The sequence below is a fragment of the Megalobrama amblycephala genome, linkage group LG2 (assembly GCF_018812025.1).
Source record: "Megalobrama amblycephala isolate DHTTF-2021 linkage group LG2, ASM1881202v1, whole genome shotgun sequence".
NCBI classification, from domain to species: domain Eukaryota; kingdom Metazoa; phylum Chordata; class Actinopteri; order Cypriniformes; family Xenocyprididae; genus Megalobrama; species Megalobrama amblycephala.
In genome coordinates, this window is record NC_063045.1 from 20154908 (window position 1) to 20181482 (window position 26575).

The 26575-nt window shown below is 37.7% G+C and overlaps 1 protein-coding gene across 3 annotated transcripts; it reads left to right on the plus strand.

Moving 5' to 3' along the window:
• Window positions 1-765: 765 nt before the first annotated feature.
• Window positions 766-26258, plus strand: cbarpb (CACN subunit beta associated regulatory protein b). 3 transcript variants are annotated; one of them, XM_048165541.1, is made up of 10 exons: window positions 766-969; window positions 3366-3436; window positions 6836-6981; window positions 10686-10747; window positions 10961-11123; window positions 12012-12183; window positions 13348-13500; window positions 14444-14675; window positions 19208-19397; window positions 22722-26258. In XM_048165541.1, exons 2-10 carry the CDS (start codon window positions 3392-3394, stop codon window positions 24157-24159), a joined length of 2601 nt encoding a protein of 866 aa, XP_048021498.1. In that variant the 5' UTR covers window positions 766-969; window positions 3366-3391; the 3' UTR covers window positions 24160-26258. The 3 variants fall into 3 exon arrangements, with proteins under 3 accessions (XP_048021498.1, XP_048021479.1, XP_048021488.1); XM_048165522.1 differs by having other exon boundaries at window positions 768-969; window positions 10668-10747; XM_048165531.1 differs by lacking the exon at window positions 766-969 and adding an exon at window positions 2337-3014 and having other exon boundaries at window positions 10668-10747.
• The last annotated feature ends 317 nt before the right edge of the window (window positions 26259-26575 follow it).

Below are 26575 nucleotides of genomic sequence, written 5' to 3' on the forward strand. Positions count from 1 at the left end.
CAAATAAACAAATATACCTTTTCCACTTTTTGCTATATCGGTTTGTCTCGTGATTGTTTAACTGTAGCCTAATCTTGCTCATAAGCCCTTAAACAACTTATAAAAGCCGTTGGGGCATGTTGTCACAAACTATATCAGTGAGCTGTATCTTTGTTTCTGTGCAATAACTATCACATTTATTTTTGTCTTTAAATATTAGTTTATATCAGAAAAAATTAATAAACTTACTGTGAGAAATATTCACTGAAGTACAAACTAGCCTAAAGGTACGACCAGGAGGGGGCGCTCAGTAAATATCAATTTAATATATTCATCGCACGAATTGAATTGATTATTATATTCATTCTAGTTCAAAATGATGATCACTATGAAATATAATAGTAATTCACTTCAAATAGGTTAGTACTGTTTAGTGTTTTCTCCTCAATGTGCTATAGGTATTGCGGTTTTCTCTTCAACATGAACTATATTTTTATTTATTTGTTTATTTGAATAGGGGCAGTACAAAAAACATGATTCCAGCCAAAAGCCAGAAAATATGAATTGCACATAGAGAGTATAGCAAATGCTAATTTGCACCTCAGGTCCATAGAAAGGCTTTTCTAAGAAAGCTACCAACCCTGCTTAACTTAACTTAAAATATTTAGATATATGTTAACCACAACTACACTGAGGCCATACCGCATGGGGATGCCCGTTACTGAGGATTTTTACTGACTCAAATGGGGGATTACCTCATTTCCATAACATCATCATAGGATGAGGGCGTGATAGACTCTCGTGATAAGTAGCGCTGTACCTCACTTTGACGTCACAGTCTGCGCTTCTCACTGGGCGACGGGAGAGTGGGTGTGTTTAACGGGGGACTTCATTCATAAATAGAAAAAGACTTAAAACCCCAAATTAAAGAGAAGATCGGGGAATCGTTTGCGAGCGTTTTGTCTCATGGACCACGTGAATTATAGTTAGGTGAGTTTTGTCTGCTTGTCATTCACACAGCTATTGTTTCCGTGATGAGCGCTCAGTGTCTTAGAATGACATCGTGCTTTATTATTGGAGATGATGGTAGTCTTAAATGCGGAGAGCATCTTCAAGCAGCGAGTTTCTGCAGGTTTGCCAAACAGACATGGATATCTTGTGTTTTAAACGGCTATAGATTAGAAATAATAGCCTGAACATCAGTGGTTTGGAGTGAGGTTTAAATTCATCTATACGGTTTTGTATCGCCTGTTTGATGCACACAGTAATATGGCAAGCGGTTTGAACATTTATTCATGTAGACTAACAAATATCTATTTTTATCTTACTAATAGTTTTTTAAGTACTAGTAAGTAGCTAATCCAAACAGTGACTAACCAATTTCACTTGTAACTATCCATTTTGTCCTAATAGATACTAGTAGTATATATTCCAGCTTTACTACTTATTGATTCTTGTATTTAGGCACTAGAATTGTTACTTGTAATATTTATTTATTTTTAATCTCACAAATTGCAATACCTTTTTACATGTCATATTTAATGAACATTCAGAATAGCTACTTAAGTAAGCTATAATTTATATATTATGTTTTAAAATGTTACATTAGTGTCTAAAAATATACTAGTATCTATTGAAAAAGTTGGTGAACGTGATTTCACCAAGTACAACATGTTCCTGGATCAAAATCTTAACTGATCCTGGAACAACATTCCAAATAACCAATCCAGTTTGAGGGACAAGTCTACAGTTTATGTCAAGATTAGGCTTACAACCAGGGTTAGGTGCTTCTACATCAGTGTTATTCACCTCTCATTTCCCTCTGAATTTAGGGATAAGTTTTGGGTATGGTTAGGTTTATGGCTATGAATAGGGTTAAGACAAGTTTTTTGGACAGGAATGTCATTTTTTAGGATAAACAAAATATGTTATCTTACTTGACAAAATCACAGTGACCTGAATAAGTTGTTGAAAAACTGCAATAGATAAGTAACTTTTTGAATAGTTACAAATAATGAATATTTACTAGTGAAACTGGAATAGATTCCATCAACAATTTAAGTACTTGTCTGAACAAAATCATTAGAATTTTACAACTGAAAAAAATGCAATTTGTTATCAATAACAATGTAATATTTACTTATTGTTGAAATAACTGCTAGAACTTAATGTATAATCAGTAGTGATGATGAAAATGATAAGTATAATGAAAGTACGAGTCATATGAAAATACTATATGAAGGTTCTAGTTTGTTTTAAGGAATTAATGTAAATAACATTTTATTTAAAAGTCTATAAATAATCAAGAAATGCTTATGGAAGAGATTTTTGAATGTGATGCACCTCCGCAGAGTGTGCCAGGCATGACAAGAAGAATCACAGGAGCATATGTTGCAAAACATTCATGATAGTTGTTAGAAACTGTAAAATATGTTTCTTGAAGTAACCTAAAATGTGCTTTATGTGGTAACTAGTTTTATTTAAGCCAAAATATTATTAAAAATAACCCAATTAACCTGACGCCTTAGGCTACGCTAACAAAGGTCATATTTAAGGGTCATATTGAGTCATAACTCTTTAGAGTATATCATACAGCAAAATATTTAATTACAGAGAGACATAGTGAAAACCAAAGAGAGCACTTGATAGTGAAAAAGTAATCTGAAAGAATAGTCCATGAATGCTACAAATGAGTCTCTCTTGATTTGTTTTAATAACCAATAACGCAGTACATTAGACGTCTTCGTGAACAATACAGCAGCATTATGCTTCAGAGACACAAAAGAATGAGCTTAAATTATCTCAGGAATGCCTAATGCTAAAGACTTCAAGAGGGAGAAAGAGAGAGAGAAGCTATGAAAACAGGTAGGTGGGCAGAAGCTGGATGAGTATGCAGTAGGAGCTGAAGGCTTTGCAGTCCGAGCCGTTAAGCACACTGCTATCTCTGCATCTCTTGCACACAAACACACGCTGCCTTCAGATAATGGGAGAAAAGGCAGCGTCGCAGCATTAAAGAAACGAGGACTGCTTGGGAGGTGAGTGTGCAGGAGTGAGAGAGAGAGGGGGGGGGGGTTTGCAGTTCAGGCAGAAAGCTGCGGTGTTAATGGTATTAAAGGGAGCATATGTTGCTGGGCCTCAGCCACTGCATAAAAAAAGGGTGATATTTTGCCACATAAGTATGTGTTTGTATACATGAATTGTGAACAAAATATGTTAAGAAGGAGATTGGGAGCTATATTCATGTTTAAAAGCCAATCGTTCTAAAGAAACTGTTAGTTCAGGGATGCATTTGTTTTATTTTCCTTCTAAAAGAGAATTCAAATCCTTCTTTAGTGCCATAACAGGCTTCAAAGCAGCTGCCTGACTTCCTGTAATGTCTTTCTCAGGGGGGACACTCTCTCTGGCTTGGACCATGAGCAATGAGTCTGCCATATGGAGCACACCAGAATCCACCACCGTAAGTACTTGTGCTTCTCCTTCCTGTGCTGGTTACATTCATTATGTCCATTCCCTCTCTTTGCAGTGCTATCTCCAGACATGTGAATCAAAAATATCCTGTTCTGCATCCTTTGTAATTGGATCCACCACAAGATCTAAGCAAATTAGCCCTTGCGAGAGAACTTTGAGTCAGACCGAATCCATTGCGCCGTCAGACGATGTGATAGAGCATCAGAACCCTGAGTTACTGTCAGGAACTTCAATTACCGGCATAAGCAGCATCATTCGATTAGGTTAGAATAGAGAGATTTATTCAGGAATAGTGACTAATTCCAGGATGTTCTGGGATTTTGGACCTTATATAGGCTTGAAGGAATAGTTTACTCAAAAGTGATACATTTATTCGTTCCAATCCTGCATGACTTACTTTCTTCTAAAAAGGAGAACATTTGAAGAAGAATGTCCTAGCTGCTCTTTTCCATGCAATTACAATGAAAGCACCATAAAAGCATAATAAATGTGGTCTATATGACTCGTTTATGTATTCATTTAGCAGATAGTTTTTCCACAGCAACTTAAAAATTAAGCCATACGATAGCTTTGTGTGAGGAACAGAAAGATGGAGCAATGTGTGATTTGTGAATAAATCATTCTTTCGAGTTGATTCAGATCACAAAATTGTTCTTGAAAATTTCTCCATTTGTGTTCCATGGAAGAAAGAAAGTCATACAGGTTTTGAATAACAATTAGTAGGGGTGTGACGAGACAGGTATCTCACGAGACGAGACGAGACGAGACTCGAGATTGAGTTCACGAGATGAGACGAGACAAGATTTTTACACACTATTTTTAAGAAATCCTCAATGGCGAAATACATGACTAGAAAAAATATTCTGCAGGTGTATTTGAAATGTTTTAATTAATCATCTTATAATGAATGTCATTCAGTTCTACTTTCTGAGTATGAATTATCATATGCAGTAAAAGACAACAATACTCAATTACTGTAAAAGGTTTTGCCACAAACTCAACTGACTGACTTCTCTTTTGTATGATTTCAGTCTCTTCAGATCTTACTGTACATGATTTATGAGCTTCTACAACATTTGACCTCCTAACTGAACTCCTTTCCACAAACTGATCATAGAAATAAAAAATAAAAATGGTAACACTTTACAGTAAGGTCTCATTTATTAACATTAACATATTAATCAACATCAACTAACAATGAGCAATATATTTGCTACAGTATTTATTAATCTTTGTTTATGTTAGTTAATAAAAATAGTCATTCATTGTTAGTTCATGATATTTCACAGTGCATTAACTAATGTTAACAAATGAAACCTTACTGTTTGTGCTTAATAAGATTAAGAGAAAACTGTTATTCATTTTTATGCTAACACTTTACAAGTTGAAACCATAATCACACTCTCTCAATATTCAAAGTGCAAATAAGACCAACTTTTTCTTTGATACAGAGCTAAGAGATTGTTACAAATACACTGCCCAGCCTAAAATAGCTTTCATATTGAGAGATATTTGCATTCATCAGGGAGACGCTTTCAAAATGCGGGGTATTGAAATCGCGTTTGAATGCGCGCGTACTCTGTGAATATGGAGCGGCGGCGACCGTTATCCAACTGAATTAAATGTTTTTTATTTAAACACAAAGCAAAAGGACAGTGGAGGCATAATGTTAACGTAGCGGTGGCATATTCTTTCCTAATCATCCTAACACTCTGTCATGGCAACATCAAGAGACTACTTTTCGCCTCGACGAGAAATCTCCTCACACTTTAGTCTCGCGAGATCTCGTGACACCCCTAACAATTAGTAATGCACCAAATTCATTATTTTAATGAAACACCAAAACCGAAATTTCTAAATTTCATATAGCTGAAAAAACGTGACCAAAACTAAAGTTTCTGTAATTTAATTTGGGTAATTGCGTAATTGAACTCGGTTTTTGGTTCAAGGTGTTGTGTTCTTCGCCAATGAGCCGCCTCTCGTAATTTCAGCCGAACAAATTTTACGTATTGTTACTCTAGCATAATTGTGATGTAGCATATTTTTTGGTTATATCTACTTTGTGTGCATGGAATAGATGCTAAAACAGTCAGTACGCTAGAAATGCTAATTAAGCATTGTTCTTTCAGTCAGTGATTTCGGCTCTACAAAACTATTTCGTCCGAAAACAAAAGTTCATTTTTTTTTTCAGTTGCCGAAATTTCGGTGGCTAACTAGACAGAAAAATCATTTTTATTTAAATAAGAGAGATCAAATCAATTCTTCCGGTCTGGATGTCCTCAACGCTCTCAAGGTGAAGTCGCATTTCTGATTAAATTTTGCAGGCAAAAAAGGACAACAGTGTAGCGATATCTGTGTTGCAAACTTTTTTGCCTCTACGCTGTCTCTTTCTTAAACAAGTTAGTCTGACTTCTTGAAACTTTCGCAATGCTACCGCATGGGAAATTTCCCGGGTTCTTCTTTGAGAACATCCTTCATTCTTGCCAATGTGGGTTAATGTTGGAGCGCCCCAGTGATAAATAACCTGCTGTCGTTTATAGATTAAAACAGAGAAATCGGTCTTCCAAACCCTTCCACTTACAAAGTAATAGACCCGATCTGAATAAACTCTTCCCTGATCTTCAACTGAACAATGTCTTCTGGGTAATTAGGATGTTGTTCTCCACCAATTTAAACTTAGACTAAGAATAATTGTAAGGTGTTACATTTATGGGCCTTGTTCAGGCCTTGTTCTTATGCATTCTTTCCATTGAACACCTTTTCAGAACAGTTAGTTCAGACAATTAAGCAGATGGCAGGGTGAAAGGTGCTGTATGCATTTGTGCTTTGATGTCTATGAGGAAGAAACCTTCTGTCTCTTCCGTTCTTGTCTCTGTGGCATAGGTCTCCACCTCTAGATCTTTCTAGAGACTAAAGCCTCTTCAGAAACTGGGCTTTATGTAATATCGCTATATACTCATCTCATATATTGGCGTCTGGTTCCATGAAGAACCTTTAACAACCACGCAACCTTTCCATCCCACAAAAGGTTGTTTATAGTAGTAAAATGTCCTTTAGATTATTAAATCCTTGGCATTAAAAAATCTTTTAGGTACTGTTCACTGAAAGGTTCTTTGAGAAACCAAAATGATTCTTCTATGGCATCGCTGTGAAAAACCCCTTTTGGAATTTTTATTTTTAAGAGTGTCAGGGCCAGTTTTTGCTTTTATGCCAAAAAATGTCTCTGGTTTATGTATATGTCAGTAAATTTGTAACAATGAAGGGTTTTTCAAGTTGGACTATATAATTGGAGAAACATATATAATGTGAAAATTGAAGTCATGCGGTTTTAAACGAAGAAGGAATTTCCATTTTGACTGGTTTGTTTCTTTCCCTGGTGTTTACCTAGGAAGCCCCATTGTCATCAGGGACACAGAATGGCTATGTCCTCCTGCTGGTCCTCTTGTCCATCTTTGTTGGGGGGACACTGGTCCTGCTCTCTGTCCTTCTGATTGTCTGTCGCCGATGTTGTGAAGGGGACAGACGCCATGCGTGGTAAGACCAATACCTCACAATTTATACATTGAAATGCCCCTGAATCAGCATACTAGTTCTGGATAACCATTTCTGGCAACCAATCAGATTTCAGGATGAGGAACTTTAATAAAATTCAACCTACCTGTAACTTTTCTCACTTTGTTCTTGTCGCTGAAAATTGTCATGTGGTGCAACTGCAGTATCTATTTAAAGGATTAGTTCATTAATTACTCGCCCTCATGTCGTTCCAAACCCGCAAGACCTTTGTTCATCTTTGGATCTCAAATTAAGATATTTTTGATGAAATCCAGGAGTTTTTTTTTTTATCCCCAATTGAAAGCAACGCAATTACCGTCATTCAAGTTTGAGAAAAGTACTAAAGACATAGTTAAAATGCGAATGTGCGTAAAATGAAGCGCTGAGAATACTTTTTGTAAAACAAAAAAGTATTCTTGTCATTTCATAACATTAAGGTTGAATCACTGTAGTCACATTGACTATTTAACAATGTCTTTAGTACTTTTCTGGACCTTGAATGACGGTAATTGCATTGCTTTCTATTAGGGATAAAAAAAACCCTCTTGGATTTCAAAATATCTTAATTTTTGTTCTGAAGATGAACGAAGGTCTTGCGGGTTTGGAACGACATGAGGGTGAGTAATTAATGACAGAAATTTCATTTTATGGGTGAACCAACACTTTAAAATAAATACTAATTAATATATTACATTCATTTTAGATAAGTAGTAGTAGTCAGTGATGTTTTAGTATTATTTATATACTATTATAGCATTTATTTATATTTTAAATGAGCTTTTTTATATATATTTTTCATTTTTATTTTTATTTTAATTTCATTTTTCTTCATTTTTAAATATTTCTCTTTAGCTTTAATTCATTTTTATTTCAGTTATAGTAATTTAATACTTCAACTTATTTTCTTATTTGTTTTTTTTTTACATCTAATATTTATATTTTATTTTACCTCAGCTTTATTTCAATTACCGATTTAAAAAAAAAAAATAGTTTTAGTTAGCAATAACAACACTGACTAAAGTTAAAGGTTTATTTTTTATAAATCTTAGTAATATTTCTATATTTATCTTTTCAGAGCAGTCAAAATCAAGGATTTTGTAAAATTTACAGAACCTTTAAAATGGTTGCAAAATGTATAACAAAAGGATCCATGTTAGCACATTGTATCAGTGATTTATTTTTTAGTTTTTTTCCCATAATTAAGATTAGGATGCTTTTCACACAGGACGTCACATCCTAAAACACATCATAAAAACACCGAAACAATTACAGTTTATACAATAAAAATAACCGAGATGAGAATGCTGTCATTTTGAATATACATTATACAGTCTGCAGATTTAATCATCATTGCATGATGTTTGCATGTTGGTGCATATGTTACAATTCTGGCAGATGAAGCATATGACTATGTTTGATGTTAACTTATACATCAAATGGAACCACAGAGATTCAACTGGAATAAACAGATCCTCCCGTGAAGCCAAGGACGCTCAGCCCCAATGTTTTCTGTGCACATTCGTCACAGCCTGGCTGCATTTGTCAGTGGCTGCTGAGAGGTGTAGAGTCTGTCTGCACTCCAGGCAGCCTGGAGGAGTGCAGGCTCACACAAATGACGAGTATAATGAGATCTCATAGCAGCCATCAGCCACGATAAATCACTCCTGGTGCGGGAGAGAGTGCACTCTAGCCAACACCCACTAATACACACACACTCGCAGTGTGGCACCGTGCACTGTGGTTAGAGGACTGGAAACTCATTTCCAGTTTCTCATTACCCACAGTGCCTTATGGCGTATGAAACCGTATATTGTCGTAATAAAGCCGGTGTTGTTATTGTCTCTATCATATGGCATTTAGTTAGATGTCAAGACAGGTGAATGTGAATGAGTTTTTTTTTTCTGAATTATTCACAATTGGGGCATTCTCAAAATCTTTCTGTCTAGCAAAACCCCATCTAGAGACCCCATAAAATCAAGTTTTTCTTATTGAAACAGGAAGTTTGGCCACAATATCTCAATTGGTTTTAAATTACATCACAGCCATGAACTTTGATTTACTACTTGTTATCTGGTTGCAGGTGGCATTAGGGAGAGGGACATTTTCATTCCAGCATTTGATTGGACAAAAATCGGTGTAGTGCAGGATGACATCATCAGTATTTTTGTTCTGTTTTTTTTTTTTTTTCTGTAAATTTTTAATGTGTATTTAAGTTTTTAACAACTTTCATGGATATACTAGCATAAACATTACCTGAACGCTAACACACATGGACTAAAAGCCACTTAAACTGTTTTTTATTATTCTTCTTGCTTTGAGTATGCTTTATTTTGAGTAACAATTATTTATGCATCATAAACAACATGTTGTGATAAAAATCACAATTATGTTAATGTATACATTTAACAGAGTCATACATTTTAATTTGACTGTCAGATGGACAATTAAACATTTCCTTGAACTTTAGCTTCAAGTTTACTAAAACTTCACATTTTAATTTTACTGTGAGATGGACAATTAAGAATCAAATCACTGAGTATCTGAAGTTATTGAGGATTTTCCAGTAAAGTGCAGATGTAATGTGTAAACAATGGCTCCACCATAACAAAAATAGCAATAGTAAAGTCATTACTTTTACAAATAATTGGAATGGAATTTAAAAATATATATTGATAAGCATATTTTTCTAGTAATCTATTAGTCTGCTTTACATCTCGCATATCTATTTTGAAATGCCATATTTTTGTCCTGTGCTAGTATCACTAGTCAATTACAATTTCGAGAGTGAATCACGGATTTACATGTAGATGTTAATTTCTGAAACTTTGAAGCATGTAATTGGCTGCCAGTCTCATCTCTTAATACTTTTATTCGATGGATTACAGCTATATAGCCTTGAAAGTGCGAAAGACTGCTCACTTTACAATCACTAAAAAGCTGTCACTCATCTCAGTTTGTGATTTCACAATGTTCTATTAAAATTAGTCTACACTGCATAATGAACCTCTTACTTACATCGTGTCTTTGTTAATGAGAGGATTCGCAAGAGGGAGCAGAATTTAGTGCTTTGAAGCGGTGAGTGGATTCTAACTTAAACACCTCTGATTGGCCATTGCGTTCAAGAGATCAACAAACATGCCTGTGATTGGCTACATTCCTCACCGCTGCAAAAACACGCTGTAAATAGGAACATTTCATGTTCTCCAGAGATTTAACTCAAAAACGCAATGGAGCTTTTGCCAAATCTGTTTCACCAATAATATGATACTATTACAGTATCAGCTGAGGATGCTCTTGCTTTCATTTCAGAGTGCTTATTTTTAAATTTGACTTTGTGATGTTTGTTACCCATGTTTTATTTATTTTTTTAACAAAATATTATTTATGATCAAACATTAATTGGCGGACCCCTTGCAGTTATGGACCCCAGGTTGAAGAACCTTGATATAACTGAATACTAACTTAGTAACTTAATATAATATAATATAATATAATATAATATAATATAATATAATATAATATAATATAAAAAAATAAAATGTGCAAAGCAATAGAATTAAACTCCAGGGACATGATTGTCATCATATTTTGAGAATAAACCACTTATGCATGCTATGAATGAGATTTACATAAATTTGAATTTGACTCATTAACTGTTTGCATTGAAGGTTCATTGTTTGCCTCAGGGCTAGCGATGACACCGAGAAAAGTAATACCACCTATATTGAGGAGGCCCAACCAGTACATGGTAAGAACTTCACTAATAAAGTTAATGTTCATATTGTATGTCAACCTCTAAGTTAATGCATTTCCATGTGTATTTAAATACAGGCTTCAGGTAAAATGTCGAGGTCAAGTTTAAGTGACATTTATACTTTATACAGTCTCACATACATCAACTGAGGGCGTCGTGCAAAAAAACAAATACGTCCTCTGGTCTAATCTGTCTCTCCCCGCACAGAGATTACGATTCGCGTTGATGAGTCAGACTGCCTGTCGGCAGCCAGCTCCCACGACATGGAGACAGAGCGTTTCCTCTCCACGGGCACAACCGGCCGCCGGGTCTCCTTCAACGAAGCAGCACTCTTCGATCATAGCAAAAAAACACAGGAGAAAGGTCGAAGGTCAGCCGCCCACTCACTCATGCCGCCCACTCTAGACACACACAGCGCTCCTATTCACAGCGCTTACTGCCGCAGCAGACTGCAGCCTTCATTATTCCTTTATGCATGCGTTTTACATTTACATCTGTGCTTGTCAGATGCATTAGCTCTTTAATGAATAACATAGGCATTTGTCAACATCAAGATTTTGGGTTTAAAAAATTAATGAGAATGTATAAGGGGAAAGTATATTTTGTAAAAAACAAAAAAAAAAAACATTAATTTGACATTAATTTAAAACGTAATTTGACATGAATATTTGAAAATAGAAAATGTTCTAGTCTCTAATTTATTTGTAACATCATAAAAATGTATGCATAATAAATATTAAAGAATTAAATGTATATTACAAATGTGAATACATACATATATATAATTATATATATATATATGCGTGTATGTATGAATATATATATTTAGTTTGAAATATTTCATTTAAGAGTATTTTAAAAAGCATTTAATTATTTAATTTCAATTCTTTAAATTTTATTTGTTGAGTCTTTAAATTTTAAACTATTTGAACATTTACATTTAATTATTTTCTCTCTCTCTCTCTCTCTCTCTCTCTTAAAACAATTAATTCTTTAATACTTATGCATATAAGTATGCTCATAAATAAAGACTTATAAACATAGAAAATAAAATATATATATAGAGAGAGTTATTTTTTATATAATTACTTTATAAAATATGATTATATAATTGTTTGTCTAACAGGAACTATGCATAAATCTAGCACAGTTAGCTCATATCTATAAGACATTCAGCAAACACTGCCATGATATATTTGTGTTATAAATCTATAATGAAGTGATAAACACTAACAGTGTGTGTCATTTCTCACCACAGGTACACGCTTACAGAGGGTGACTTCCATCACTTGAAGAACGCGCGGCTCACCCACCTCCACCTCCCTCCACCCGCCCTCCAGATACTCACCATCCACGAGTGTGAGTCATCAGAGAACAGTATTGCCATGACAACACGCCCCGTCGCTAAATCCAGCCTCTCAATTTTTCAGGTGACAGCCACATTGCTCTGCTAATAGTAGAGTATGATGTCAGACATAAGAAGGGCAGCATGAGTTTGTATTTTTAGGTCAGTTAAAAGCTTTGAGGTCATGATGGATTGTCATTTTGTCAAGTGATGTGGTGTGTAAGGAGATGTCTATGCTTTGGAGCAATTGATTTATCTAGATATTGGGGCAATAATGTTTTAACATGTTAGCTTTTACACTTACTTTACATTAAGCAAGTCATGATGAAGCGACATGAGATAAATCCTGCTGTATCAAACAAATTGTACGTTTTTTTTTTCGTTTTTTTTTTTTGTCCTAATCAGCTGCAGCTGCTACATGCGACCCTTGACAAGAAATTGTCTGTTCAGAATAGTATACTAACCTAGTATGTACTTTACAGTACACTGAATATACAAAAATAGTATGTGAAACAGTATCATTTACATTACCATAAAAATTGCTCAAAAGTGACAGTAAAGACTTTTATAATGTTATAAACGATTTCTATTTCAAATAAATGCTGTTGTTTTGAATTTTTCATCAAAGATTCCTGGAAAAAATGTATCATGGTTTCCACTGAAATATTAAGCAGCACATCTGTTTTTAACCTTTATAATAATAATAAGAAGAAATGTTTCTTTAGCAGCAAATCAGCATATTAGAATGATTTCTGAAGGATCATGTGACACTGAAGACTGGAGTAATGATACTGAAAATTATCCTCAAAGGAATAAAAATACATTTTAAAAATATATTTAAAAAGTTACTTTAAATTGTAATAATATTTCACAATATTACTGTTTTTAAATGCAGCCTTGGTGAAACTTCTTGTAAACATATGTGTGAAAAGATTAAAAATCAGTTTCATCTTCATTCCACAAGGAAGCCCCTCCCACAGTCAAATCACACTGGTCCAAAAAATTTTATAAGAAACATCAAACATAATCTGATTGGCTGTCGCATTATAAAAATTGGTTTCATCATATCTGGTTAGTATATTATGTATTAATGCTGTTCCAATAAAGTTATTCATTCTGAAGCTTTTGATAAACATTTTTATATCTGTACTGGAAAAGTTTCAAATGACTGCATGATTTTGTTTGTTTAGGTTTGTTTTTCATTACTGCCATAAGAAATTAACATGCATTGTATTTGTCACATGCACAGCCACCAGTATGTTCACTGCCCCAGACTGCCCTGACCAGCCGAAGTCTCAGTCCCAGCTCTGCCCTTCCTGGTGACACTCTCAATTCCACTGTAGACACAATGTTCTGTGAGAGCATTGCAGTGGCCTGTCCTGAACCCTCCAGTCCATGTCTAGTGAGTCACACACACTGATACACTCAACCGCTGAAGCATAATAATTTGCATGCAACCGATATTGATTTTTAGAGTGCCGATATTTTAGAGAGGAGGGCCGATATTAAGCCAATATATAATATCCATTTTGATATCTATTTCTGATATCCAGTTTGAAATCAAGAATTAAGTTTGTTGACTGTGCGTGTCCAGTGACAGCTGAACTCTCCTGCCCACATCCAATTCACACATAGTACACACATTTTTTATACAGTCTACAAATACACACTTTAGAAGATCTCGCAGGTTCCCCAGAGTTTGTGAAATGTAATGTTTATACCGTATACCATCCAAAATTTTATTTAACAGAACTGTTAAATAGAGAGAGTAAACTAATAATGACAGACAATGGGGGTTATGTGCAACAAACTTTCATATTCTGTAAAACAGGTCGCATCACTTTCGGTTCGGGTCTTTTGTATGAGCTTCGTTAAATATAGAGCCGTTTTACTCAAGATGCCTTCAAAGGAGCGAGCTAAGATGACCAAACAATGTCCATCGCATATGCAGATTGATATCTAAAAGTTTTCTTTTTCTTCTTCTCACTAACATTTAGATAGTTACATAGAATAAATCACCAAAAACATGGCATAAAGCCTATGGCCGTTCGGACGCTCAGGCATTGACGTTCTCAGTGCTTTCAAAATAAAAGTCCGGCTAAACAGTTAAACTTATCGGCGATGCTGACAATTAAAAAATGTAAGTATTAAAAAATGCCAGTATATTGGCCTTGGTGTTCTATCGGTCGATAACTAAGCATAATACACACAAAACAATCCATGCAAACTGAAAATTAAAAGTTAATTTGAGTCACAAACACATGCTGAATACATAACAGCAGATCATCTAATTGTTAATCTCTTATAATTGATTTGCAATTATGTAATCTTGTGAACAAAAACAGATGGAGGTCAGAGGAGTCAGCAGGAGGGCAGACATTATGGGTAATGGTAGAGAGGGTGCATCGGCTTCAGCCACGGCCCTCTCCTCCTCTGGAGGGGCCCCACAGGGCCCCATGCTGCAATTCTTCACCAAGCTCCGCCGACATGCCAGCCTTGAGGGAGCAAGTCCCTACTTCAAGATCAAGAAGTGGAAATTTGACAGCAGCCAAAGAGCTTCAAGTCTAGACATGAGAGGTCAGTGACACATCCACCACCTGGTGTGAATTTCATCACAAATGAACAGACTGTGTTAATGAAATTGTTTTTAGTTCATATTATAATGGTATCGCTATATGCTGTTATTGTACCCTTATATAGTATGATAATCTCCTTTTGATGTACTCCCTTATTAAAATGTACTATATTTACAGGTAATACTGATTAAAGTGGTGTGGTTTAGATATTTTTAGGTACTTCAGTTAGCTTTACCTGCTAGAAAGTTGCATTTTAGAGGGTTTTACTTCTTTTGAAAATTGCAAAATTTGATTATATTTAATTTTATATATATATATCAACCCGATTCCAAAAAAGTTTGGAAGTTTGTCGCATCTTCCTCTTTATGATGCGCCAAATGTTTTCTATGGGTGAAAGATCTGGACTGCAGGCTGGCCATTTCAGTTCCCGGATCCTTCTTCTACGCAGCCATGATGTTGTAATTGATGCAGTATGTGGTCTGGCATTGTCATGTTGGAAAATGCAAGGTCTTCCCTGAAAGAGACAACGTCTGGATTGGAGCATATGTTGTTCTAGAACTTGGGTATACCTTTCAGCATTGATGGTTCCTTTCCAGATGTGTAAGCTGCCCATGCCACATGCACTCATGCAACCCCATACCATCAGAGATGCAAGCTTCTGAACTGAGCGCTGATAACATCTTGGGTTGTCCTTGTCCTCTTTAGTCCGGATGACATGGTGTCCCAGTTTTCCAAAAAGAACTTAAAATTTTGATTCGTCTGACCACAGAACAGTTTTCCACTTTGCCACAGTCCATTTTAAATGAGCCTTGGCCCAGAGAAAATGCCTGTGCTTCTGGATCATGTTTAGATATGGCTTCTTTTTTGACCTATAGAGTTTTAGCTGGCAACGGCGAATGGCACGGTGGATTGTGATCATGGACAATGTTTTGTGGAAGTATTCCTGAGCCCATGTTGTGATTTCCATTACAGTAGCATCCCTGTATGTGATGCAGTGCCGTCTAAGGGCCCGAAGATCACGGGTATCCAGTATGGTTTCCCGGCCTTGACCCTTACACACAGAGATTGTTCCAGATTCTCTGAATCTTTGGATGATATTATGCACTGTAGATGATGATAACTTCAAACTCTTTGCAATTTTTCTCTGAGAAACTCCTTTCTGATATTGCTCCACTATTTTTCTCCGCAGCATTGGGGGAATTGCTGATCCTCTGCCCCTCTTGACTTCTGAGAGATACTGCCACTCTGAGAGGCTCTTTTTATACCCAATCATGTTGCCAATTGACCTAATAAGTTGCAAATTGGTCCTCCAGCTGTTCCTTATATGTACATTTAACTTTTCTGGCATCTTATTGCTACCTGTCCCAACTTTTTTGGAATGTGTAGCTCTCATGAAATCCAAAATGAGCCAATATTTGGCATGACATTTCAAAATGTCTCACTTTCAACATTTGATATGTTATCTATATTCTGTTGTGAATACAATATAAGTTTATGAGATTTGTAAATTATTGCATTCCTTTTTTATTCACAATTTGTACAGTGTCCCAACTTTTTTGGAATCGGGTTTGTATATATATATATACCGTTGTCGGGAATACATACTTTCCACACAAGCGGATCCACATAGTTATATGGAAAGCTCCGGACACCTATGGGGTGTGCAATGAGATCAACTTTATCTTTTATCTTAACTCTATCTCTCTAAGAGCTGACACTCGTCTATCCTCAATAATCGAAGCTATCGAGGCGCCGATGTAGGTATTGACCATTTCCCGCTTGTTGCAACCTGCCGACTTCGACTGATGTGCTTGCCAGCCCATGGCCAGCGACCAAAGCCTTTCGATGTTGTACGACTTCGAGACCTGGTTGTATTGCAGTAGTACAATGATGTGGAATCACGGAATGACCAGAATCACTTTGAACTATTGGCCCCTCCTCATGACCTGGATTCCTGCTGGGAGAAGTTCCGAGATACCCTGGTAACTGTGGCAGAGGTGGCCATCGGGTGTCGACGGAGTACCTTCAGAGAATGCTGGATCCAACCTCGATCATGGGTGTTGATTGATGAATGGCATCATGTGAAGCAAGTCCGGGATCAAGCATGTGTAGACACGGAGCACCAAGCTACGGAGACGAAGCATAGGGACTCGGATCGGGCCAAGCCAAAAATGGGCTAAACCAAAAATGGCAAAATGTTTAGTGGTCTTTTAATGGTCTTAACTTTTTTAATCACAAATCATAGGAAGAAGAATCAGTATTGTTCCACTCAATGTTGATGGCATTAAACAGTTCATGAGTAGCTGAAAAAATGTCTTCCAGTTCATTTGAATTTAATGTGAGACCAAATATTCACTATAGGGTTCAAATCTGGACTCTGACCAGGCCAAAACATGAGCCTGAAGCCAATTCATGGTTGTCTTTGCAATTTTGGCAGGAGTATTGCCTTGTTGAAAAATAACATCTGATCATTCCTCTTTAGATAACAGATTTCATTTGTTGGAAGCAAGCCATTCTGCAATATTCTTCTGTACTCCAAAGCATTAAATGACTGACTTTTCTCAGTGAAGTAGTTCACCAATAGCAGCAGCTAAAAAGTATCCCCACACAATGACATCTCTCCATGCTTTACTGTGGTAGAGATGCATTTATTATTATATTTCTCAGCAGATTTTTAAAGACACTGCTCTGGAGTATCACCATGCAACTTGTGTTTCATTGTGATTCGTCACTCCATGTACAACTTCCCATATTCTGCAAAAAACGTCTGGCTTTTTAAGTAGTGCATTTGCTTAAATTTTGTTAATATCATGACCAATAATTTGTGGTTAAGACAATTAAAAGCTTAGAATTTAGCCATTTTGGGCTTGGCCCATTTTTTTTCCACCCAGTAAGGTACTCATAGATTGTCTGATGCTTGGTGTACAAGTATAATATTATCCTTAATATTTAAAATATGAGAAAAGTGCATGGTGTAGCTGATGGGATTGATTGAATGAATGAATAAACATGAATAAATAGATTAACTAGAATACTGTTGTTCGATTATATAAGTATTACTGTAAAAAACTTTAGATTTATCCTCTCAGGTCTGTCAGCATGAAAGGAAGTGAGATGCTGTGGAAAGTACAGACAGTGTTATGAACCTGTGAAGCGATCAGTTTCCTAGCCTTAGGGGATGCAAAGCAATATTGAATGTTTCTTTGCTTTTCATTTAGCCCCTGCATTGTGTATTACCTTGGAAAATGATTGAAAACCTTAATAGAGTTTTAGTGCCTTCATGTAGCATGGAGCAGAGAAACAGTTCTGCTTTTTTGTGTGTGTGTGTGTGTGTGTGTGTGTGTGTGTGTGTGTGTGTGTGTGTGTGTGTGTGTATGTGTGTGTGGCAGACTATAGAATATTCTCTCAGCCAAGACGGAGCTGCTGTATTTGCGTGCCAAGACTCGCTCTTAAGCAGATGGCCGGTTGACGCAGGGCTCTTCCATTCCAAACTTTTTTTTTTAAATGGGAGATAGCGAAAAAGAACGTTCCAAACATTCAATGTTTTTTTTATTCTGTGGAACAATAAGGTCATGATTAAAGCAATGTTCTCAATCTAATGGATTTCCATTGTAGAGTGCCCACGTTAACTAATAAGATACATATTATATTGTTAATATGTTAATTATGTTTTTGAATGCATTACAGCTAATGCACTACAGGGGCAATTAGTTCATTATTAAATTGTTTTATATTTTAAAATAATACCAATAATAATTAAATTAATATCAATTCAAATTTTAATTTAATAATTAAAAGGAATTATTAAAATATATAATTAAATACAATTGATTGACAACTCTATATTATATACCAAAATGGAGCCAGACCAAATGCAAGTTTGCTAAAACAATGCCTGAATAATCATTTTGCTATTGGTTAACATTATCCAATAGCCTGCATAGCCTAAAGCCGCCCTTTTACTATCTCCAACAAACGATGGAGCAGAAGTTGTTTATTTTCAATGGAGAGTAGTACGGGAACTGCGTGGAGTTCTGAGCTTATGCTTATATGGAATTTTTGGATTCATTTTGAGATTTGCATGCGTACATTAATTTTTCTTTCACCATGGTGCCGAAGCAGAGGATAATGACAAATTTAAAAGGGGGGAAATGCAACAATCGTATATGAAAAGGCTTGAGAGGAAAAGCAAGTTATTGCATTTAGATTAGAGATGACAAAAAATTGCGACCATATTTGGCTAATACCATCAAGAACCTATTCTGTCGAGAGCTGTTGTTCCAACCGCAAAACTTTAATGTTTGTGAAGGTTCGTTGGAACTATGATTTTCGGGAAATGCAGAATTGCTGAACTATGTTGGTGACAACGGAACTTGCGGCCATAGTTGGCTAATACTAACAAGAAACTATCCAGGTTTGATGGATCAATTCATCATTCACGATAAAACCTGGAATGTGTTGATTTTGATTTCATGTTAGCCTTTTAAATTGCTTTTTGAGATTATTGATGAAAAATTCATGTCATTCCCAAAGGCTCCCCCAAACGGAGGCAGTTCCAGCGGCAGCGTGCAGCCAGCGAGAGCATGGACCAAGAGGAGCATGACGCCCATCACATCGACCTCATACAGTACATCGCTCGCACCAAGGATGTTACCTACTGCCCCACCCGGCCCAGTCCACGCCTTCTGTCCCCCCCTTCCACACCCCCACCCTCCCTCGGCAGGTATCTTTAATTGCCTCGCCCATGCATTCGCTATAGCAACCATCTGCCTTGCAACTCCTCATACAGCAGACCCCATTCCATGCTGGACTGATCTAAGCGCGCTGATTGCATTGCCTTATCATGGCATCATCAGCTTACAGTGCAAAAAGCTTTGCTTTAAATATAGAATATGGAAGTTGTTTCCTTGAATGTGGGTAAATTCCACAGATGTATCTTTTGGTATTTGTAGCTACTGGTTTGCATATGGTTTGCAAAATGTTCCAGGAAGGTCAATACGCATGGTTTTGATCATTAATATATTTGTTTATATTTGCTTACCTATTACAACTGACTTCCCTGTATCTGTTGCTGGTCTTCTCGAATTAACCATCACAGAGTGAGTCACAACCATCTGTGCGTTAATGGAGGCATCTGTTTTAACATCTCTGAATCTGGGCCTCAAAGCTTTAATGGAAAGGAAAAATAAAGAAACATAATATATTTAATAAATAAATTTAATATATATAATAAAATTTTACTTTTATTAAGCAAGGGTGATTAAAGTGATCAAAAGTGGGAGTAAAGACATTTACAATGTTAAGATTTCTATTTCAAATAAATGCTGTTCTTTTGAACTTTATGTTCATAAAAGTATTTTGAAAAATACATTTTAAAATATATGTAAATAGAAAACAGTTATTTTAAATTGTAATAATACTTCAGTATAGTACTCTTTTACTGTATTTTAGGCCAAATGAATGCAGCCTCAGTGATCATAAGAGATTTCCTTAAAAAACTGAAGCATAAGTCTAAACACGACAATGAACTTGACATTGGCCAGTGACAGCCAATGACATCACTACAGGTGAGACCGTGAGTATAAAAGGGCACCTGTGAAAAACATCATCCACTTCTTGTCTGAAGGAGACATGTGCGGGAGCATGACAAAGGGACGCAGTGTCTCGTTTCCATTCTTAGGGAACTATGGTTACATGCAGAACCTGAGACGTTCCCTTTTGAATGGGAACTCGCTCTGTGTCCCCTAGAGGCCGCTATGGGGAATGGAATACCCATGCTGCCATGCTGAAGGGATGAGTGACTAAGTGGCTGACATAAGTCAAAGTCTCAAAGGAGTCACCATCCCAAAGTACACACCAGCGGCTGTCATGAATGATTCCCTATGGCCAGAGCCCGAGTAAGCTCAAGAGCTTGGTATTTATAGGAACACCTTCACTATAGGGAATTTGGCCTTTCCAAGGAGGCTCAAGATAGTCTAACCACTCTGAACTACTGTTCAGCAAAAACACTTAGGAAAGAAGCCTCAGAAACCGACTCCCAAGCAAGATGAGGCCTAACCAGCCTTAGGGAAAACAGCTATCAAGGAGGCCCAGAAGAGCCTAGCAACTTCATCTAACTGGACAGGCGAAGCTCTGTGGAGAGGAGGCCTGAATGACTCCAAAAGGAAAGGAGGCCTAACGACACTCTGCATAGAGGGCAGTAGCCAAGCTCTAGGAATGAAGGCCTTGGCACTGCATCCTACGCCTGTTCTAACAGTAAGCGGAGCTCAGGGGAGCCTAATGGTGCTCCATTTCCAAGCAGTAACCAAGGAGGCTCACAAAGAACCTAACAACTTGGTCCCTAGCTAACTAGGCATCAGCACTACATCCCACACAATCTAGGGGCACTAAGGAGGCTCAAGCAGACAGCCTGCAAATCTGTGCTACTGCATAACCTAGCTCTGAGAATGGAGGCCTCAGCAAGACAACTTTCTGAGAGGAAATAGGCAAGGACACTCAAAAAAGCCTAAAAACTTGGCAGCACTACCTGGTCGAGCTCTAGAGGTGGAGGCCTAAAAATAGCGACTCAAAGAGACCAAAAGAGAGGAGGAACAATGCCCAAGACTCAGGACAGCTAACCAAGGAGGCTTGCAGAGAGCCTAACTACTTGATATAGCTATCCGGGCTTAGGAGCGGAGGCCTCTATAGAGCGACTCTCTATAGTGAGAAGAGGCCTAACAATGTGCCATAATAAAGGCAGTAACCAAGTAGGCTCAGATAACGAGCCTAACAACTCAGTAAACTGCCAGGCACCAGACAGCATATTCACAACAATCAACCTGTGCCGAACCATCAGTAAGGCAAATGTTGACATACTGCCATCGCCTCCCTAAAGTTCCCGACCACCGTCTCAACGGATATGCTGAAAAGTTCAGAAGGCAAAACCGGCTCGTTGAGGAGAAAGTTTTTCTTTTTCTCCCTGATGCCAGCCAGGTTCACAAAGAGATGTCTCTCCGTGGCCACTATGGCCACCATAGATTGATCGATCAGTTTAGACCGTTTAATCCATGGTGCAGCGCAGCTCATCTACCGCCTCAGGGGGAGCCCCTGACCCTTGTCCAGGTCCTTCAGAAGGCCAGTTTGGTAGGCTTGCAAAACAGCCATAGTGTGCAAAGCCTTTTTCAAATTCGTCGGCCAGCTCCATCTGCGAGCCCCACGACTTTAGTCTCCTACTCGCCTAGGCTGCAGCAGGTTCTGAACCACAAGGCACAGATGATTGTCCCAATTCCCTCGAGAAAAGGGACAAATGAGAGCAAAGTTTCTTCATAGAGAAACTCTCACAATGCACACAATCAGCCCCCTCAAGGACTGAGCGTGCATGCTCCTCGCCAAAGCACATAACGCACATTTCATATGTGTCATCAGGTGTCAGATAGTGCTGACATTGTTGAACACACTCTTTAAAGCTCTTGTGCTAGCCATAATAATTGCCTTAGATACACATTCAAACAAACAGACTCCTGAAGACAAGAAGAGGATGATGTTTTGCTGAAGGCATTCCCCATAGTGTCCTCATTTGAAACGGAACATTAAAAAATTACAGACCTCATACTTTTGAACAGTAGTGTGACCTACACTGATATAAAGTATATTAATATACTAGGGATGGTTCACAGTAGTTGACTCCTTGACAAGTTTAGACTAGTCAGTTAGTTAGGTTAAAAAGTTTACCTTAGTTATGATCTATATATATTTTCAGATATTTTTAGCAGTGCTTATTTAATTATTGTGGGAGGTTTTGTATTTACTTTTTTGGAGCATTGCCATTTTATATAAATTATAAAATTGTGAAAAATTTAAAAATATCTTTAAGTTAAAATAAAAGTTAAAATGTCTGAATCTGGGCTCAAAGCTCTAACGGAAAGGAAAAATAAACAAACAATTTATTTGACAGATCCACACTGACATAAAACATGATGTTGTGTTACATTGTGGCATTTGCTAAAGAAATACTGACTATATGTAGGAATATGAGCTTGTCTGATTTCATATGTGTGCTGTTCTTCAGGTTAGAGGTGGAGGTGATGGTGGAGCCCAGCTGCAGCAGAGCGATGGGTCCCGGGGTGATCGGCCTCACCTCCGAGCCCCCAGATGAGAGTGTTGGAATAGGCTGTCATCAGGAGAGCTTAGAACCTCAGACCTTGTACCGTGATATCTGGACTCTTCGTGCATCCCTCGAGCGGTATGTCTCGTCCGACCAGAGCAGCAACAATGACAAAGACTCAGTCCGTAGTGACGCAGACAGCGTGTGCTCTCTAGGGAGTAAGACCGAGATGGGAGGGTTGCCTAGGTACCCCTCACAGGATATTGGGGATGAGATAGAGGGGGATGTGGACTTGCCTCTAGATGAGGGACTGGAGAAAGGTCGTAAACAGGATAGTGTCGATTCTGAAAGAGGAAGTGACGGGGAGCCAGGAAACCGCAAGCTCCTCCAGATGGACAGTGGTTATGCCTCAATAGAAGCACCTTCACGTGCTCCTGAGGAGCTACGACTGTTCGGAAGCAGCAGTAGCAGTAAGGATGGCTCCGCTGTGGAGCGCAGGCACTTCTTCAGTTCCGGACGCAAAGGGACCGTGTGCGAGAGCTTCGACACGGATGTCTTTGACGAAGAACTCGAAGAGGAACCTGCAGGTGCCACCGGCGGTGTGGACGGAGTTGAAACGGACAAGAGCACCATGCTGTGGTCCCCTTATGGCCAGATGTTCACTCAGCGCAATGATCAACCTCATCCCCCCATCCTTTCCCGTCGCGACTACAGCATTGATGAGAAAACCGACGCACTTTTCCATGAGTTCTTGCGGCACGACCCGCAGTTTGATCAGCAGGAGTCCCCGCTGCGCTCCAAGCATCGTTCCCGCGTGCACCTGCGCAAGCAGTGGCAGCGCTCCAAACAATACAGCGACCCCGGCCAGCGCTTCCAATCCTCTTTTGACCGGTACCGCACTCCGCTCCGACGTGGCGAAACTGTCAACTATCCTTTAGAGACTAGCTACCACAGCACGCTCCCACGAATCATTAGTGCACCTGATGAAGAGAGCAGCGAAGGTGCAACCAGTACTCCTGAGACACCCAAGGCAGATCAGGATACTGCTACTGATGTGGATCCAGACAACATAAGAATATCTTCCAGCACTGAAAGCAGTGGAACCATCAACGAAAAGGAAGTCCTTGAGGCATCTCAGCCCCTTCCAACAACTGACATTACTGGAGAGCAATCGGTGGGCTGGGAGAACTCTAGGCGAGGTTTGCCACCCCCTGAGCCTCCTGATGAATGTACGCCTGAATGTACAAGCTACGGCCCACAGACAATCACAGAAGAGCTGAGTGACAAGCTAGCGGCTACCCTCGAAGAGCGGCTGTACTCAGATCTCCGCAGGACCAGGGAACCGCCCGAGTGTAGTGCAGTGACTTTGACCTACACATCGCCCGATCACAGTCCAGTGTAGCATGTGGCTCCCTTCATCTCCTCGTACAAGAACACTTTGCAGCAACTACAGGTCCAAGGTTTTGATCGACATTGGCTCCGATCTGGAAAAGGTTTGCTTTGGTAATTTAAATGATGTTGAAATCATTGTCATTATGCCCTAGACAAGTGGTGTAGAGACATTTCTTCCATGCCCATTCTTAAATAAAAGGCAGTTAAGGCGCATACCTCATGTTGCTCAACGGACCAATTCTTAAACAAATGAAATGTCAAAAGTCTGTTATTAAAGCTCTTAATTTAGCTACTTGTTGACTTCAAAAGCCAATATTTTCTCTGCACTAGGTAATCCACTGTGAATTTGGGTGCTATTAGATTAAAGATTGATTATATTTGTAAGTGCATGAATTATATTGCAATGCTGCCTATCTGGATGTCTGTTCATGACCCAAATTAATAATATTATTATTATTTTTAATTTGGAAAGTACTAGATAGCCCTCCATTTGGTTACTATGTTTTGCTTTTCATTTCATTTCATGAAATACTTAATAATATTTATTATTAGCATCTGGGTTAGCTAAAGTAGCAAACCTGCTGTCAGATTTAATCAAATTTCAGAAAAAAACTTATAAATAATAATTAGTATAAACTGTAGAAATTTCCTGGTATAGGTAGATGTGTCTAATTATGTCACATAACCTGTATTTCAAAAACAACAGCATTATCAATACTAAATGTCTTGTTTTATTTGAAACACCATGGCGTTGGTCCAATTCCTAAGTAAACTCTTTCCCAGTGTTTGAAATTTGGGTTAAACAAGATGGGATTAGTTGCACTAAAACACAAGGCGTGTTAGCTTGTTCCCCACCAACACATTTGCGATCCATTATTAAGTGTCCTTTTCGTTTAATATCGTTATTTTATCATTGAAGTACTGAATGGCTAAAACTGCCTCTTTGTGAGATACTGTAATTTTATGACCAATGACCATTGAATTATTATTATTATTATTATTATTATTATTATTATTGTGCTTTTTATCATTTGTTCTGTATCGTTGACCACATCTGTGAGAATGAAAAGTAGAGTGAACAATTTTCAAGTATATAGTGCCAAATTGTTGTCAGGTAATACCAAGATCAAACATGAAAACACTGTAAGCAACAGTTGGGAAAGAAAAAACAGTCCTGCAAAATACGGATCACAGATATGCCTCATAAAGGGTTTGAATCAAGCCTGAGACATTTTAATGAATTTCATTGAGAGAAGGGCATACCTTTTCTTGCATGTATTTCACAGCTCTGTGTGTACACTAGCATTACCTTTACTTGAAGGTGACCTAGAACCTAGACCGTGAACGGCTGCACACGCTGCCTTTGGACAAATTCGTCATTAAGAGTCAGTTGGAGCAAATCTCACTGCCCAGCATAAGCCATTGTCGTATCTGGGTGCAAATGCCACCATTCACATTAATCCAAACTATCCACTATGCTAGTATTCCTGTCTGTCAGCAGCCTCCTGTCTGTCTTGGGTTGAGCTCACAGTATGGGTTGCGTTGTATTGATCATTCTGGGTTTGATCTTGCAAACAAAAGGTTGTCCTTGGCAGATTCTCAGTTGGGATGTGTTAGAAAGTCTATCATTGTGAAATGTGAGAGAAAAAGCCATTGGTGACATATAGAGTCTCTTGATGTAATGAAGCAAAGCTTGTGTAGCATCTGCTTTGTCTATGAAGGCTCAAAAGGTTGTGTGCCCTTTTAGGGTGATTGTTTGAGCTGTTGAGTAGTACACAAATGTCTACATGTGCTATTTAGGCTGCAGCTGAAGTGCCCTGTCCAGAAATAAAAAGCTTTCATTATCTATGTGAACAATGGCTGATGTGCATGGAGTAATTAACAATGCCAGAGAAAAGAGAGCTTCAGACTAGCTGAAATTGTTGATTGTTTCGGTCTAAATGAAATGCACAGACCATCTCACATGATTAATACGGTGCCTTCCTGTGTGTTTAACATTTAAAGGGATAGTCCACTTGAAAAATCTTAAAAAGTCCATACAATGAAAGACAATGTGGTCCAATCAGTGTTATTTTAATATAATTTTTGAATTGCATTTTTATGTTTTCTGTTGTAATTTTAATTTAATTTAAAGTTTTAGTAATTTTGTTTTGTTTGTAATTTTTATAAGATTTTAATGTCTGTATGATTTTTATTAATTCATTTAATCAAGTTCACAGTGCATTAACTAATGTTAACCGATACAAATTTTGATCTTAAAAATGTATTAGTAAATGTTGAGATTAACATTAACTAAGATTAATAAATGCTGTGGAAGAATTGTTGATCGTCATGTTAACTAATGTTAACTTCCCTATTCAACTTGCAGAACGAACGTGGCGCCAGTTCCATTTTTTCCATAAGCTGAATAGGGAAGGTGTAGGACA